An 18,774-nucleotide genomic window follows, 5' to 3' on the forward strand; every position below is an offset into this window, starting at 1 on the left:
TGAATACATTCCCTATTACTTTGTCCTTACATTTTTTTGTCCCCAATATATACTTCTCCAATCTTTAACTCAGGCAATTTAACATATACATTTGAATACCTAAGAGTGTTTTGTATTCATTGTTTTAAAGCAAGAGGGATATGGCTTTACACAAAGTATTCAATTCTCTAAAGGAACATTTTATCTCAAACTTCTCCATGAATGAATTATGTTGAATGATTTGACCAGTTACATCTTAAAGATCTACAACATATAAAACATTTTTTTCACCACTCTTGTTTGAATACTGTCTTTCTCTTTACTGTAATGGTTCTGTTATTCCACAATGGCAGATCAGACATACAAGCAAAGGAATAGCTCACTTCCAACGTGACAGCAATTATTTCAAAACATGCTGCGTCAGAGGACTCTGCGTTCATACACTGCATTCATACACTGAAGGAGCTGAGCTACGCAAGCGTGGCGTCGTGTTGTGTTGTGTTGCACAGCGGGATGCCAAACAAGAGCTTGTTAGTAACAGAGGCTTGACATGCTCGCGGCTTATCGGATAAGATAAGAAAACGACGAAAATGAGCGGCTAGAGTTGAATCGCATTATGCGTTATAGTTGATAGAGTATTGTATTCCGTGTTTAACTAGTTGCCTCGATGCCCCCTCTCTCAGAAGCAGTGAAGAGGCTTTGATCTCGTTGCCATGGCAGCTGTCAAGAAGCGCAGCGCAAACCGCAGCCTGCCTGGCGCGAGACTTATCCAACTCTAGTTAGAAATGCTTAGCTTAACTAATGAATTCTAATCAAGACTTACTGCTTGGATGCCTTTACTTCGCTTCGTTAACCATTTTAATTTCGAAAGCGGCGGCTTGCAATTATGCTTTCCCTCTGATATTCAAATATAGCCCTTTCTAAACTAGCGCGTGGAATTTCTAAGGATGTCGCAGAGGTGAGTAATAACTGCCCTTTTACTTTGTGCACTTCACTACAAAACGAGAAAGTTGATGTGATGCCAAGAACCACCATAGTGTTTATAATGAATGAAAATTGTGTAATGTCTGTGTGAGAAAGTGAATATTTGATACAGCTATTAACTCTGTAACGTTCAGAATTGTATACAGTCTGTATAACTTCATATCAAGGGAATAGGCTATGCGACATTTCTATGTGCAAAAAAGTAAGTTGCAAAAGAAGAAAAGAGTTGTTGTAAGAACGCCTACTAGGAGAAAGTCTACATTGAATTGCAGTTCCTATGACAACACAGAGCCAAACTATACTGAGAACCAGCTGTATTTTTGTCTTGAAATAGGAACTATTCAAATCCGCTTTGGTGTAGGTAGAGGTATGCTATTTTCAGTCATCCTACACCATTAGTTTTCTAAAGAAGAGCACTACATTTAGTAGTACTGCATGTGTTGATAGCACTTTTTAAATTCCCCAAGCAAGGGGATTTTTCCTCATCATTCACTATTTTCTGTGGACATCCGTTAGTTACTGCAGATTTGTAGTGAACTGTAGTATTTCTGCCTTTGTTGTCTGCCATATTTAAGATATCTCTAAGAGGCCTCTCTATTTTATTGTAAATGTTCTTTTACAACCACCCTTCTAACCTCCTCCCACAGCTCCTCCCCACTCCTGCTCTAACTATCCCGTCCCCTCCTTTGATTTTGCCATCTCTACAATTTGAGTAGCTCTTGGCAGTGCTAATGCCCAGAGGGGAACAATACTGTATGGGCCCATCAGAATAAGAAAAGAAGGTGGTTTCACCCTCGCCATGAACTCTTTCAACAATCACAAAAGAAGCACCCACTCGCAAGGGAGTCAAAGAGGTCAGAGGACATCTGTGGAATTCATGTGTATTCAACGAGGAATGGAGAAATAATGTTTGTCAGGGGATTTCCTCCATTATGTGGCTTAATATGCTGACTTACTGTGAATTCAGTGTGCGTTCTGTGGTTTCCCACATTTAGGTTGCACAGTCAGACATAGGCGGTTCTAATTTTGGCCTGAGGGTCTAAAAACTTTCCCAGAGGGCAGGTGCTCTCAGCAGGTGTAATTAGGCCTGTTAAGAAGTACTGCAGATTTACATGTCTCTGCTGATTCCATTTCAAAGACAGATTGCTGTGGAAGGCCATGGAGTTTTTAAATATGGAAAATCTTATATAAATTGGCATGCATAATAAATACACTAAACCACTTTTCATGTGAAAATGTAATCATTGTTTTATCCATACTCTTCTAAATAAACTGACAGTAGAAGTAAAATATACAATTTACAGGACTGTTATCATAAATGCAATCCCTTTCCTCTACCCAGTTCATATGGGCAAATTTGGGATGCTGCTCAGGGAGCTTTGGAGGACCTTTTGGAGGATGAATATCCCACAATGCAGCTCCATCCTCAAAAGGACCGTCTTCAGGTCTTTCAGACGCTGGCAACTTTCTACCTGCGCTACCTGAAGATATTCCGTGCCCTGGAGGAGGTTTATGATCAGGTTGTTCACCCCCAAAAGAGGCGTGTTGTGCACCAGGTTCTTGAGGGGGTGATGGGACGACTTGTAGAGCTGAAGAATGAGATGGTGGAGCTGGAGTACTCAGAGTTTCACTACTTTGATGACATATTGCAGGATTTCAAAATGACACCTGTGAGTGAGATAACAAAATATACTGTTGCATGTACAGAATGCTGGGAATGTTTTGGTCTCTTGTGGTTGTAGATTCAGAGCAGAGGGCCTGGAGGGAATTTAGGAGATTTGGGTTTGGGGAGGATTTAGCCGCTCAATGTCAAAGTGGATTTTAGTGAGCTAAGCCTCTTGTTTTTCTCTGAATTTAGTGGATGCTAATTGGGGTCACTGGTGCACAGGTTTTACATATAACCTTCTCTATTCACGGCTGTAATAGCTGAAAATAATTCGAATTTTGAATCGTTTTTAGGAGGATCTTGAGGTGCCTATTCCACGCTATTTTGTGAGGGAGAAGATGAGGGCACTAAAAGAGAGAGAAAAGATGTTGGCCCATATTTTGGCGAAAGGAGGACGTCAGGAAACTAAAACTGTGAGTGTGTCACAGTCAGTGAAATATAAAAGCTCTCAGTACAAATACATGTAATGCAAGTCAAATAAGAATAGCTGTGCCAAATACTGGAGGTGTGTGGTTCTGGTTTCTGGTTAAGCAGGTGCCAGTTCAGTCCATGTCTGTGGAGCGGGCTGTGTGGCTGCTGCAGGTCAGTGAGCGAGCTCGGCAGGGAAGACTGAGAGCTCACTTCATGAAGACAATTCGGCAGGAGGAACAAAGAAGACTTCAGGGTAACTCTAGCATGCTGGACGCTAACCAGGCAGCCACCTGCATTCAGAAGGTATCAGACATCACTTGATTTTCAACAAAAAACTTTCTAGTCCAACTAAATTACTGATGCATTTTCTATAGATGGGTTTGAAATTGGCAAAACAAACAAATGATGAGGAAAATTTTTATGCAGTAAACTTAAATATTACTATATAAAGGAATAGTTCACCTAAAAAAAATTGTCTTTTATTATTTACTCACCCTCATGTCATTCCAAAAATTGTATGGCTTTCAAGAACTTTGAAGCTCTTAATAGGACATGCAATTAATCTATGTCTTCACTGGTATATTCCTAGAATTTTTAAGCAATACAATTAGTTTGTATGATGAACAGGTTAAATTTAAGTCTTTATTCACTCTCAAATCAAGTTAATGTCATTGAACAGTTGTAGGCGTTCACTAATTCAAATATGGTGACACAAACTAGAAGACATGGAGTATACCAGTCAAGTTGTATGGATTCATTTTATGCTTCATGTCCGTTTTGCGAGCTTGAAAGTTTAGGAAAAACAGTTGAAGCATTCTTTTTTTATTTTGTTGTTTTGTCATTACTGTTAGTTAGACATTTTGTTGTGAGGTTAAAGGTTCATATTTTTACATTTGTCACCATTCTTGAGATTTTGTGTATGAAGTGTTGAGGTCTATTTACAATCATTTAAAATTCTATTCCAAATATCTTTGCTCTGTATTGTGATTGCTCTTTCAGAAACAAAGATAGCATAGTTCACTTTACATGTGAAATGTTCTATAAAACTCTATATTTGGTTATCTATTTTTGGTTATTGTGTTAATAACTGGAAGCTTGCTGAACAAGACATTTGTAGTTGTTATTTTCACATTGACTAAACAACGTAGCATTACTTAGGGCAATTAAGACAATCATTAGGAGAACTTAAAAATATGAGTGCATCGTGTCACCCTGACGTTTTAACCTTATTTATTTATTTATTGGTTGGTAAACGTTTCTCACAGGTCTCACAGGTATTCATGAATGAATATTATGAGTACACATTCAGCTTCATCAGAGTATGCAATTGGCTATTTAGGAAGTAAAAAAAACTGTTATGGCCCTGAAGATGATAAACACATCATAACATTGCATCAATATATATATCATTATTTAAACTGAAGTTGATGATCTAGCATCATACACAAGCGAGGTAATGCCTGCTGCCCTACCTGTGCATGAACTCAGATGCTGTAGAGGTCAGGCCATCTCCTATCACAGTCATCAGTTGTCACATTTGACATGAAGTCCGTTCAACAAAGGACTATGAATGACATGCGATCCCATCCATGCATAAAAGATATATGTCCAACTCATCTGTTGGAATAATGTGCTTGTAGGCCCTTTGGCAGCAGGAGGGAGATTAGCATTGTAGTGCTGAGAGATGGAAAAAGGAAAGCATTCCTGGATTTTAGGTGTTGTTTTTTAATGCCATTCTAATCATGAAATCTGAGCTCATGTATCCTGACGTCTTTTTGAGTGAGTGTTCGCTACGGTTGTTGAACCCAGACATAGATGTAGCCTGAAAGAGATAGCAGATATGATTTTGGAGCTCTGAAGTTTTTTGCAGTGCAGGTGTGAAACTGACATTGCTGAGTGAAAACGTACAGAAAAGCATAGACGAAGGTCCTCATGGGTAGCTCATGGGTAATTCACTTTCAAATAGCTCATACAACAAGCATGTTGTGCCGTGTAGTGAATGCGATTACAGGAGGGGATAAACAGAGATTTGGGGCTCTCACACTGCGAGGCTGTTTTCACAAGGTCTAATCCTCCCTTCGCTCTCATTCTGTAGCTCACAGCAAAGCAGATTTCTGTGCTGTGAAACCCTGGAAACATAATCCTCTCACTTCAGTTGGCTATTGCTGTTTTAGCATCATTGTCATTCAAACTAAAAAGGAGGATTTATAAAAAAAAAATACAAGAATAACACTTGCCTGCATTTATGAACTGTAAGCTGAGTCTTGCGATTGATTTGCCTTGGTTGTTGAGGTTATCTAAATACGAACCTCCCCACATCCTCAATGGCAACCTGAATGATAAAAATCAGTTTGTCAGATCAGAATTTCGGTTGCTGTTAGTACATTCCTCTCATCCAAAAATCCATAGTGAATGCAAGAAGACGGTAGATTGTTTCTCACCAGATAACACAAGAGCCAAAGAATGTACTTGATGTCAAAGTGACTATGATAGTATCATTTCTGGTATGTGTCCTCAGCCTCAGTTTTCTGTCCTTCCTGCTATTATGATGTGTTTTTCGCTCTGTCTTCTAGGTTTGGCGGGGGTATCGGGACAGGAGAAGGGTCAACAAGGAGTGTCTTGAGGAGATGATATTTTTGGGAATGGTAAACACCAGGATGCTCTGCCAGTTTACTGTTTGTGAAAAGCAAGTCTTTTCATGAATTTGTTGTTTTGTACATATCTTCTGCTATTTTTGATCAAACCACATTCTGAACTTTTTGTACCCCTTGTTGTCAGTTTTTCCATCTCTTGTCTCCTGGTGCCCTGTTTCCAGATACCAGCCCAGCAAACAACACCCAGCCCTGCCCAACTGCATGCCCAGCAGGTGGAAAGCAGGAGGCATTGTGTGCAGGAGGAGCATGAGGCTGAGTACCAGAGGGCACTGGTCAACATCAAAGAGTCGGTGCGGTCTGTCGATGGGCCAGATATTAAAGAGAGCCTGCAAGAACAAATACGCCAGTGGTTTCTTGAGTGTCGGTAAGTCATACACAAAAATCATGGATACACAGTTTTAAGCAGGGTTACAGTTTAATAAAAAAATTCATAGGTGGGTCAAAGATGCATTGTTTTTGTCCTATCTATTAATTTATTGAGGAAAATGCAATTAATACATACAATGACTTGGATAATTTTTTTATGAAGAGAATATATTTAAATTATTTTGTACAATATATAAGTCAATCAGATATTAAGTCAGTGAAAAGTCAGGATGATAAAACTGTCCTGGTATCCTAAGGAAGAAAAAATAATGACATTTTTAAAAATTAACCCTTGTTAAGTAGTTTGGCATAATATATATATATATATATATACACATATATTACACACACACACACACACACACACACGTGCGTGTTCCTACTGACTATATGCTATATGTCAAGGTCAAATTTTTAAAAAATCAGATGACCTTAAAAAAAAGTAATGACATTTATAAATTAATAATTGAAAAATACTTTTTGTCTTGAAAAATATATATTAAAAAAAATAATAATAATGATTAGAATGTGTTTGCTCACATGTATTTAATCTGTAATGAAAATCTGTTTTAATTTTTACTTGATGGTTACACCACATGACATTTTCATTGTCCAAAAATTTAAACCTTTTGTAAAATTGGTATTATTAAAGTTTTTCAAAACCATATAAAACAAATATGGATAAAAGAGTACATTTCTAATAACTTGGCACATATGTTTTAAACTAAAAGATCTTTCTTTTTTCTTTATTATGGACAGTGTAATAGGAAGGTATAAGTAGTTGCAGAAAATTGTGACAAAATTTTTATAATATTTTTTCCACTTATGAAAAAAAGGGCTTTTTGTTCCTCGGCATTCCCTCAATTACTTTCTCAGAATCTCTGGAACTAATCACCTCTAAGCAATCTCAATTACAATTACAATTACAACCTGTCTCCTTTTGCTAATCTGCTAATTTGCTTCCACACTCTCAGGAGCTTTTCCTTGCATCTCCGTCCACTCAATCCATTATTTCACTCTAATTGTAAAGTACATTCCTGGCACTTCGTCTCATCCTTTTGTGCAGAGGCTGGAATGTAAGCAGTCAAAGCAATGGTCACTTTTACCCAGGGCTGTTTATGCTTAGCTAATGCATGTGCTATTTTCAAGTGTGTAGAGTGAGACTGGGCTGATTACTGCATTCCAGCCTGATTTACGGCCTGCCACTGCATGCTGCTGCCCATTAATGCGGAGACAACAGTCATAAGTCATCTCAGTTGGACAACACAATGTTGTGGGGGGAGTTCAGTAGCTTTGTCTTTGGTTAGTGGCCCCTTTCTCTGGCCCCTTCCAATGACCTTGCTGGGCCCCTGCTGGTTGTATAAGGGATGTATGGGATACCAGGTCAGGACCTGCAAGGTGAAGTATGTTGGCGTGGTTTCGTATGTGCTGATGAAGTGGAAGAGCGAAAGGTGGAGTATTTAAACAGCCAGTCAGACATATGCCGTAAAAAATATAAATGCTTTACCATTATTACAATTTTCATTATGCTAACATACAGTCGGGTTCTGGATGTAAAAATCCAATTAATTTTCTCCAAAGGGAAGTTTCAAGGTTGTTTGGAATCAGTATAATTTGGTTGAAGCCATCTATTCACATTATTATTTATTTTTATTATTATTTATAAAATAATCCTGTTTAACAGCTGTATTTGTGGTGAAAAATTACATTACCCATGATGCTGTACAAAATTCCACCAGAAATTCATATGCAAATCATGGCAAAAGAGCTTGCAGGGAACGTCCATTTCTAATACAACTTTAACTGAATAGATGTACATTTCTTCATTGTTTTAATTTGATTATGTTATTCTTTATAGGATTGTAGTTACTTCCCTTCCTAAAGCTGATAAGTACTTGTGTCTTTGTCTTTTTGTCCAATTTTCAAAAACTTTTTTTTTTGGATTCACCTTGTAGTGTTGGCTTGGTTCATGACATAATAATTCAACAGAGACATTTTTAAGTCTGTATGGGAAAAATGGGGGGGAGGGGAAACCACTGAAAAATTGTGTGGGCACTAATGCACTCTACACTGAGGTAGCTGAGAGAGAAATCAGCAGTTTCGTTGTACAATCCCTTTATTGAAGTTGTTGAATAAAAAGTATGCTTGGTTTATTAAAAATGTAGTGAATCTATTTTATTTTATTTTTCTTCCAGTGAGCAGATTTAGTTGAAATTCAATCCTCCACATTACAGTAGTACAGCTTTCAGCATGAGCTACCTCATTGGAAGTGAGTTTTAGCAGTGTGCTACTGATTAAGTTAGCTAGAGCAGAGAGCTCAGGCTGGGCTCTGACTGACACTTTTACCCTGTTATTCTAAACCTGCCCCAGCTCCCCTGAGAGTCAGCGCTGGACCTGGCTAATGTATCCTCCCCATGTGTGAAGTTCACAGTTCAAATATGATTGATTTGCCTTTGTTCACTCGATCTGTTTTGTTTATCTATATGTTCACACAGACATGAAGTCTGTGTTACCTCATCTTTAAGGAAAAATGTGTTTTTCACATAGAGTTCTTCCCATATATTTTCCGTTTTGGGAGAGAAATCTTAAAAAATATTGGGAGGGAAATTTAAACCAAAACAGTTGAGTAATAGGTGTTTTTAGTCTCTCAATAGAAATGTTATATTTGTCCTCTTTAATCTACACCACTGTACATTTCAGCTGTTTAAAAACATTCTAGAAAGTCACCTTAAGTTAAAAATGTAATTAAAAATATAAATATAATACATGTAATATAATACATTTTTAAATTAAATAATAAATTACATTATTGCTGTTTTGTGTTTCAGAGATGCCACAGGGAAATTCCCTGACTTGCCAAGTCCTGAGGATGGAGGATCTGCATCTATATTTGCTCAGAAGACACCAGAACAGGTTATTAATCCTATCAGTCTACTACATCCATCCAGAGACTATCCATCATACTTTAGCTAATAAATAGTATTTGATTTCAAAAGGGTATTGCTTGATACTGTCCGTTTTTAGATACACAATCACTTTTTTCATTAATGCTTGTTTAAGAGTGCTAACATGTAGTATTTTGAAGGTTGCTGCTGAATTCGGTGCTAAAGAAGAAGAGAGGGAGAAGAAGAAAAAATCGAAGGGAGAGAAAGACAAAAAAGGGAATGACCGCAAAGAGAAGAAGAAAGAGAAGAAAGGGAAGATGAAAGGAAAAAAGGGGAAAGGAGATACAGAGGTGGGGCCATGCCTTGATAAAAACGTATCACTGTTGCACAGAAATCAATAAAGTCTTTTTAAAGTATCTGTATCTGCAGAATTAAATCAGCTGATGTGGCACAAATTTGAGTGTCCAGTGACTCAGATGACCTTTGTGGTCATACCCACACACAATGAACCAGACTTGGTTGAACTGCATAGAGCTGACTTTAGGTGGAGAATTTGATTACAGATCGAGTATTGAAAGAAAATCACTTTGTTTTCCATTGTACATTCTCATTTAGTGTTTCCTTGTCCTTGTCAATTATTGCAACTTATCTTTGTTACATCTCCATTTCAGGCAAGTTCCTCTAACCTTTAGGCTTATTTACATTACAGTTAGATGAAAGCAGGTTTATACTGTAGGCATTCCTCTCAGCATCTGTGCTAGACAGTTTCATTTCACAGATTTCCCTGAGGAGAGAAGGCCTGAAGTTTCCAGATATTAAGTTAAAAGAGTCATAGATGAGAGAATTATGACCTATCACAGCAGCACTTGCATCATTCCATCTTAGAAAAGAACATTTAACATACTCAGTACACTCATATTCTCATGCATAATTGCACATCGTAAATGTCTAGAGAACTGTATCCTTGCCAGTGTTCTGTTCAGGGTAGATTAAGATTAGGAATGTTGAGGATATTAGTTTGTTAAACTCATCGACAGTCTCCGGAAATATCTGTGATTTCAGCAAGGCGTTCCTGCTTTGTTCCACCTAGATTTGACTGTGTCCTTGATAACCTGTTGCTCTCCCTATTCAGAACTCTTCCTCTTGTTTAATAAGTTTTCTGTACTACGACATCCAGACTTCCTGTGTTCCAATATTTTAAGAGTTAAGATAAACAAAACAAATTATGTTTTAAAGCTTAGATGTGGCAGACAGCAGTCTTTCGTGTTTAAGTCCAGAATGATTTAGGTTCATGTGAGGTTTAATGTTCTCTGAGCTGACCTCTGAACGTCATATGCTGACCGGTGGCTACTGTGAGGCAGTCAAGCGATGAAAATGCCTGCTCATGCTGATTGGCTCCGTTCCGGAGTTATAGAATGAAGCCTTTGTTCATGCTTTCCTTCATAAGAGCACCTGTAATCCTCATTGGAGAGCAGAACCACTGATATTTGCTCATAATGAGGCCGAAAGACCAATCTGACCTTTTTTAAAGGCTCACATCCTGTTTGAAAGCTGAGCCTTTCAATAGTTAAGGGATTTTTGGCAGAGCTCTTATGTTGGCCTAGTTTAGGCCTAGTTTAAATTTTCAAGTGCCACTCAAAGGCTCCTTGTTAAAGAAAAATGAAGGCAGTACCAAATACATAGTTATACAAAGAATGTTTTTAAATCTGTGATTAGTAAATATTTACCGTATTTCCACCACTGCTTACCAATGATTAAAATATGTTTTTAATTGATTTGATGTAAACAGCATGGCTAAAGGAGATATAAAAATTTACTTTTTGTATATTTTGAATAATATAAAAACATGCAGATTGAAAATATCTAAAAATGGCCAAAAACATATAAAAAAGAAAAGTAGCTAATTTTTAAAACCCGTATTCGCAATTTATTTTTGTATATTTTGAAATATATATTTTTTTAAAAATCAAAAAATATACATGTTTTTGTTCCCTATATCTGATAAATTCAATTAGACCTGGCACATAAATTAATTTTGCTCCTGACCTTGCCACAGGTTTCTTTGATATAATCTGCTAGATCCATTTGGAAGTTCTGTCTAATGCCACATGAATAATCATAAATCACTGCTCCCAGGCACCTAAGTGCCTTTCATATTTTCAGATGGATTTGTGTCTCTTTTGGGGGTCATTAGCTGCTAATGGAGAAATGTGTTTAAAGAAAGACAGCCCATAAAATATACAGGCTCCATTTGGCTTATTCCTTCTGAAAATGCTCTACTCCCAAGCAGACACACTCTGCGGTTTTGAGTGTGTGCTTGTGACACGCAAGCCAAACATTCGCATGAGTATATGAGGACATTGATTTACTTTTAATGTGCGACCCCTAGTTGAGAGGTAAGGAAAACAGGAGGCACCGTAAATCATGCTCGCAGCATCACGTTCAGCCCCCGCTGTGTATTCACATCATTAAAATGCCAACGCTGAGGGTGACCCTGCACCAGAGCAGCGTGCAAGAACATCGCCCTAGGAAGAGCTTTGATCACTCATGTGGAATCTCAGTCTCATAGATTTATCCATAACTTGACTTCAATTATTTCAGAGAACTTTCCTTGTCCACCATGTAAAGTTCGTATACAGGAAAACAGTGATGCTGTGCTTGTGAAGGACCCACCTTAATACAAACTGTCTGTTTTGCAGGAAGAAGAGAAGGGATGGAAGATGACTCCCAGTAATTTCCTTCCTACAGTAGTCGAGGGAGCCAAACTGTACAAAGGTAAGCGGGAGATGACGGCAAAAGGGTGCAGTCTGCGTGTCTGTCATCGAAAATTAATGCAGCTTTTCCCTGACCAAATGACTGATTCTCAACAATGTCAACAGTGTTTGTGTGAGGTCAATGAGCGAGTGAGCTTTCATCACAATTGTGACATGAGATGTGTCTGGAATACGTCTAAGTAACCAATAATGATAGGGCCATGTCAGATTCTCAGGTCAAGACCAGTCCAGATGGTTCCCCACCCCACATGGAACTTTTTTCCTCTTCTTTCTCTACGTCTTTCTCCTTCCCCCTTCTTTTGTGACTACATATACGTTTTCTTGCCCTCTTATTAAAGCTGAGTCTCTTGACGCCACATTGAAGTCCAGCTCCTCCTCTTTCTATAATCAACAGCAGTCATCTGTCACTCCCCCGTTGTCTCGGTTTCATGGCAAGAACAGTTTTCACAGGCCATATAACTAACTACATTTGTTTGTGAAGTGATAGGTGTTTCAATTAAATTCTGTTTATTTCGGTCCTTACATACAACTTTTCACAAAAAATAAATAAATGAACATAATTTCTGAAAAAGGTGTAGGCAGAAGCCTTGCTTTTTAAGCCTACCCTTTATACATATTTAACCGATGTACGTCACTTTTCCACTAGATTTGATAATACAAGATAAACAAAAGTTACATAATACATTTCCCAAAATATACATACTTAATTACAAACATACATAATTACAGAAATACACATTCCAACTATTACTTCAACATGTTAAATAATACTTATAAGATAAGTATAAGTATATAAGTATATCTTATAAATAAGATAATGAGTCATATAATTATTTAACACCATGTTTTTATATATTTTCTTAAATTTGCAAGGGGAATTACATAATTTTAATTCCTTATCACAATTATTCCATAGATGTACCCCTTTGACAGATATACACGTATTTTTAGCATTAGTTCTTGCCCTTACTTTTTTAAACATATACATTCCTCTTAGTTTATACTGACTTTCTCTTATTTTGAACAGCCTCTGAATACAATTTGGAAGTAAATAATTATAAACTTTGTACATTACCTGTGCTCAATATAAATAAACGAAATGAGCTCATTTTAAACGAAAGCATGTCATTTAATAAACAATTTGTTTGTTGGTTCGTAATAATCAACTTGTTTAACAATTCTTATAGCTTTTATTTTTTAACATATATAATGAATTTGTATTAGTTGTAATTAATTGACACCCACACCACAATAAGTGATGCATGGAACTATGAGCGCACATTACAATATATATAATGTGTTTTTATTCAAAGTATATTTTGTTTTATACATTACCTGTGCTCAATATAAATAAACGAAATGAGCTCATTTTAAACGAAAGCATGTCATTTAATAAACAATTTGTTTGTTGGTTCGTAATAATCAACCTGTTTAACAATTCTTATAGCTTTTATTTTTTAACATATATAATGAATTTGTATTAGTTGTAATTAATTGACACCCACACCACAATAAGTAATGCATGGAACTATGAGCGCACATTACAATATATATAATGTGTTTTTATTCAAAGTATATTTTGTTTTATTTAATATTGCAATGGATTTGGACATTTTTGTTATAACATAATTTATGATCAATTATACACTTTCTATTTCCTCATTGTTAATCCTTATTTTAACTTTATTGTTACTTTTTTCGATTACTAAATATTATAAACTTTGTTTTACTTAAATTCAATGAAAGTCTATTGTCATCAAACCATTTTTTGAAACTCATCAACTCGATTTCCACTATTCAGAAGCTGTTCCAAATTTTTCCCCGAACAATATAAATTTGTATCATCAGTTTATCTTAACGATTCATCCAGTTCTCTCCAAAGGATTGACACTGTAAACCAGTACTGATAAATTTACAGTAAAGAACTGGCAGTTGTAGTTGCCAGACATTCACTTTAAAAATATGGTGTTCATATGGAATATACAATTCATGACGATTTAGATCATCAATTGACATAGTGTTAAGTAGCCCTGACAAGGAGTAAGCTAACATACTTGAAGTTCTAAAATCTGCTGCATTATAACACAGATGTTAAAAAACAGCACATGATGAATCAAATAAACATACCTTTTCATAAACTCAACACTCAAAGCACTCAAACTGTATGTCACACACCCAAAGACAAAATACTGTACCATCAGGGTAATACAATATATAAACACTGCTATAAACATTGACTAAAATATTTAAAAAAAATTATATTAAATGGCAAAATCATATGATATAGTACGTCTTGGATCTTGGATTATGTGTGTGTGTGTGTGTGTGTGTGTGTGTGTGTGTACATGTACACGCATGTATCGATGCCTTTTTGACTGGAAAATTTTTCAGCCAGCGAGGAGCTGTAACCTTGCAGGAAGCAATTATATGCCCAGTCAAAGCTTTTCATTAGGATTTTCCTCTAAACGTCACCTTGCTCAGTCTACGGAGCAAAGGGTTACATTCCTGAGGAATGAAGCTTAAAGGTGTAATGAAAAGCAGAGATCAGAACTTACCTCCCAAATATTTGACATGGTTGAGTGGATAGCGATGTCCATCTCACAGCGTGTTGCTTATATCTGCAATAATCATCAACTAAAATGCTCTCATCAGCATTGCACATAGAATACTATTACTTTAGATGATGAAATTGTCAAATGTAAGTTAAACGTTGCTGGTTTTTATTATTGTAAAAAGAGGTGCACGTAAATGTGCACTTGTTGTGTACTTTAAATCTTAAAAGTATTTAAAAGTAAAAAAAAACTGTATGCAGATAGTGTTAATGACATAAAAGGCCACTTAAGTGTTCAAGAGAGTGTACTTTTTAAAAAAAGTGCACTTTGTAATAATATTGCTTTTAAAGTATACTTTAAAGAACATTTTAAATCGTTTTAATAATCTTTTGTTTTTTTTGTTCTGTGTTGACTAACGTAAAGTAATTGATTATAATTGTAACTGTAGTGTATTATTCAATATTGCATTTAAAGTTAATATATTTTTCAAAAGTTTCAATAGAAATTATAATAAAGTATATTTTGGTTCACCCTAAATGCTTGCCATGCACTTTAAGCATATTTAAAAGACAAAAGAATTAGTAATAATGAAACAAAGATGTATAAGTCCTACCTAAGTTGGTCAAAAACACTCTAAAGGTCAGCTAATTGCATTTAATATACATTTTTATTATGATACATTTTCATTTAATTGCAATTAACATGCAATTAAGTGTCTGAAACATTACATTCTGTTTGCACTTAAAGGTGACATATCATGAAAATCTGACTTTTCCAGGTTTTAAGTGCTATAATCAGGTCCCCGGTGCATCTGCCAACCAAGGAAAGGTGAAAAAGATTAACCCAGTAACTTTGTTTTGGTAAGCCTTTTTCTACAAGCATCTAAAAAAAATGAGCACGTCTGATTTCGCTCCCCTAGTGATGTTGCAAAGGGATCTCATTATAATATTACGCCCCTTAATCTCTACGTTTCCACCCACAACGCCATCGTTTGATTTCGCAAGCGACAACGGTGTACCAGTTCTAATGCTATGGCGAACGTTTGAGCAAAACACGCTAACTGTTCGGCTGCACAGGCAAGCACAGAACACTGTTTACAGTCTCAGCCTCAGAGGAGACAAGAGAGCAGTGGATTTATACAGCCGCATTCTGTACGTGTGCACTCAGAAAACCGAATATCAGAGGTTTAAACTAATATGGTGTAAGGGAAACAGGTCAATTTAGCTCAAAGGGAATCATTTAAGATTTTAAAGGGAACTCCACCATTAATATGTAAGGGCATTTGGACAGAATCACTGTTTTACGGCTGATCACTGAGACGGCCAGCGATTCAGTGAACGAGCCGTATGACATCAATTCTGCAATGGATATCAATATCCAAAATATAGTGAAAACACTATTAATTAGCACATGTAACAAGATCGGCAGTTTAAGACTAACTTGTGAGCACAAAGCAATGATTAGTAGTGTCATTTAGGTGCATGGAAAGGCAGTTTCCGTGCCATTCTGTGAATGTATGAAGACCAGAGATTAAGAGGTCTGTAAGGAATCTCCGAAAGTCTGTTCTTTGTCGTGAGATGGGGGATGTCAATTCGAAGAGCTTGTGATCACTATCACATGTTTCCATGTGACGGTCACGCTATGCATCTCTTTTGACCATTATTCTTGATAACTTGCCCCCAAAATTGACAATCTCCTTGGAATTGTCAATAAGTGTTCTTTTGTTTAAATGCTGTGAGCTACTCAAAGCTGCTAGTTGGTACAGGCTTGGGGCCAGGATCTGATTTATGAACATCCTGTTGTCTTGGGCCTCTGTGGAATTCGTCTCATGTTTCAACCATGTTTTGACCAAATCTTAGATTGTCTGATTCGGTCTGATACCCTACAATGGCTTAAAACGCATGATTTCATCGCGATAAACATGCTAATCAGAACCAAAACAGTTGTTTTTTTAGCAGGTACGAGCTGTAATGGCGCAGCTCTATTCTGGAAAAGGGGGTGGAGAGCAGCAGCTCATTTGCATTTAAAGAGACAGACACGAAAAATAGCATGTTTCTGCTTCCACTCAAAATAGGCATTTTCAAAATGATATAATAAATGATCTGTGGGGTATTTTGAGCTGAAACTTCACAGACACATTCTGGGGACACCAGAGACTTATATTACATATTGTAAAAAGGGGCATAATATGTCTCCTTTAAGTATATAATTTCTGTATAATAAGTACACGCACAGCTTGTACAGTAAACAATGTGAGCAGCCATTCTGAACTCCTAAAAGATTTGTATATGTTCAGCAGACAAACATGCTTAAGTCCTACATCCTGCCTGTCAGACAGCTAATTAGAGCCGATGGTCTATGCTGTGCGAGTTAATCGGCAGCACACTGTTTTATCAGCTGTCTGTAATTGGGATATGATCATGTGGTGGGTTTATTTAGTTGTAATGAGGCAGAAAGGTGAACACCATATTTACCCAGAATCAGACAATAACTAGCATGATCTCTAGAGGGACAAGCTCTGTTGGGAAAGTCACCCGCACTGCACTTGAGAATGGCTTATAGAGAGGCCAAGGAAGTCATTGTAGTACTCAGGGTAAGATTGAAATTGCCTGTTTGGGCTTGTCTGGCGCTTGCTTCCCTCTCGCTCACTTTTTCCCCCTTTCCCTTCCTGCATCCCACTGTCACGGTGCACTTGCTGGATGTGACCGATGCATTGCATTTTATTCTCTTGGCAGAGAGAGCCGTGTTAAGGAAGTGTCTGTTTCTTGCTGTTAGCTGAATGACCGAGACAAACAAGCAAAACAGGCTGGCAGAAGGAAAGCAACTCTGTCTCTGCAGACTGACCGGCATGCAAATCTTCACAAAAGGTACAAAAGACCATACCTTGAAGGAAAGTGGCCGCTTTGGAGCCTAGTAGAGAAAATACCGCTGACCACCCTCCAGCCCTGAAGTGTTTTTACACTCAGTCTCCATATGGTGGGGTGGCAAATGTGTTGTATATACACCATGTTCAGTCAGAGCAGATGTGTGTGACCACCCCCTCCCACAAAACTGGCCGCCATGGCGCAAGCTTTTCTGTTCATCCACAGTAGTGTCTGTTCTTCTTGCACCATGTGGAGTTGAAGCATTCTCAGAGGGCTTCAGTGCCAATAAAGAAGGTTTAAAAAGCTGACCCCTAACAGTCGTGTGTTTTCAGGGGAGTTAGGTGGATGTTGTCTTTAAACAAACAGGCCAGGCTGTGTGAATGCATCCCTCTGAAGGAGTGAGGCAATTATGTGGATCGTATTGCCCTGGGATGTTTTGAAAATGTGACTTTGAAAAGGAGGCTTTGTGGACGACAGTTTGACCTCTGACCTCAGCAACAGATCTCATTTCAAAGTTCGATGCTTATTTTTAGGTTCCACCAGAGTGAGCTTTAACATCAGTGGCCTTTGACCCCTGTGTGAACTTGACAGCACTGATTATTAGAGTTGTGTGGAATTCAGAATTTAAAAATTGGCTGTCTTTCATTTTATGAGTCAGTATTTGAATTGAACTGGCAGCAAGATGTTGAACTATAATTGAAATTACAGACAATTGGAATTTCCTGAACTGCAATTCAAAGATATTTTAACAATTGTTCTTCCACCCTGGTTTGTAAATCTGTCTGCAAAGCTCGTGACACACCAAACCAACATCAAAGAATGAGCAGTGATGAAAGCTGACTGTGTTGTTGCCTCGTGTCACCTAAGCCAAAAAGTTGCACTTGAGCACACAGCAAAGACTACAGCCAGCAGCCAACTCAGTTGGAGGCAGTAGTCAACATTCGTTATTCAAAAAGGGAAACCAAATCTAGGACTCCAGATATACAAACCGTAAACAAAGCAGTGCTTACCATTTTGAATATGAATCATTTTTATCAGTCCACCAGTGGCCAAAAATCCACCAACATGGTCCAACTAGTGTCGATGCTGCAGAATAACAAGCCTAGAAAACTGAGCCGACAGATGCTCAGTATTCCGACTTTGGCCGCCAGCTTGGTGTGTCACTTTGTTGAGGCCTACAAAACCTTAAAACGTTCTAAGAACAGTGTATATAAGAGAAAAAAAAGTAATATGAGCAAGTATCAAACTTGTTGCTGTAGTTTGAATCTTGTTTTGGCATGGGATGTATATCAAACTTTCTTTGTTTTGACAATGGGTGCTCCCCAGAGGTCAATGAGTGTTGGCGTTTAGAACTGTCCATATTAAATGTCTGCTAGCTGACTACTTCAAATTCTATGTAACACTATTTATTTTCACAACAAACTTCAACCACTCCTCATCACCCTGTTATGCAATATAGTAGTCAACCCTTCTTGACTGTGTTCATGGATTTTGTGAATTGTAATTTTCCTCCCAATCTGATCTGATAGCTCAAAGTCTATCTATACAGATATGAATAGATTGTTTTATGTACTTGCTCAATAATGACATTTTGTTCATTTTTTACCAAAAACTGTGGGGGGGGGGGGGGGGGGGGGGC

At 37.4% G+C, this 18,774-nt stretch overlaps 1 protein-coding gene across 2 annotated transcripts in view; it reads left to right on the top strand.

The window, feature by feature from the left end:
- The first annotated feature begins 520 nt into the window (after window positions 1-520).
- The window catches only part of iqca1 (IQ motif containing with AAA domain 1), a 37,073-nt gene continuing 18,819 nt past the window's right edge, over window positions 521-18,774 (top strand). Inside the window, exons 1-9 of one of the 2 annotated variants that reach the window (XM_016273614.1) lie at window positions 521-937; window positions 2,306-2,633; window positions 2,923-3,042; window positions 3,164-3,343; window positions 5,614-5,685; window positions 5,856-6,058; window positions 8,889-8,973; window positions 9,146-9,295; window positions 11,645-11,720. In XM_016273614.1, the coding sequence (XP_016129100.1) occupies window positions 927-937; window positions 2,306-2,633; window positions 2,923-3,042; window positions 3,164-3,343; window positions 5,614-5,685; window positions 5,856-6,058; window positions 8,889-8,973; window positions 9,146-9,295; window positions 11,645-11,720 (1,225 nt within the window). In that variant the 5' untranslated portion in view covers window positions 521-926. The remainder of the gene's footprint in view (window positions 938-2,305; window positions 2,634-2,922; window positions 3,043-3,163; window positions 3,344-5,613; window positions 5,686-5,855; window positions 6,059-8,888; window positions 8,974-9,145; window positions 9,296-11,644; window positions 11,721-18,774) is intronic. The other variant, XM_016273615.1, reaches the window with a different exon arrangement.

This window comes from Sinocyclocheilus grahami, unplaced genomic scaffold (genome assembly GCF_001515645.1).
Source record: "Sinocyclocheilus grahami isolate Dianchi unplaced genomic scaffold, SAMN03320097.WGS_v1.1 scaffold80.1, whole genome shotgun sequence".
Taxonomy (NCBI): Eukaryota; Metazoa; Chordata; class Actinopteri; order Cypriniformes; family Cyprinidae; genus Sinocyclocheilus; species Sinocyclocheilus grahami.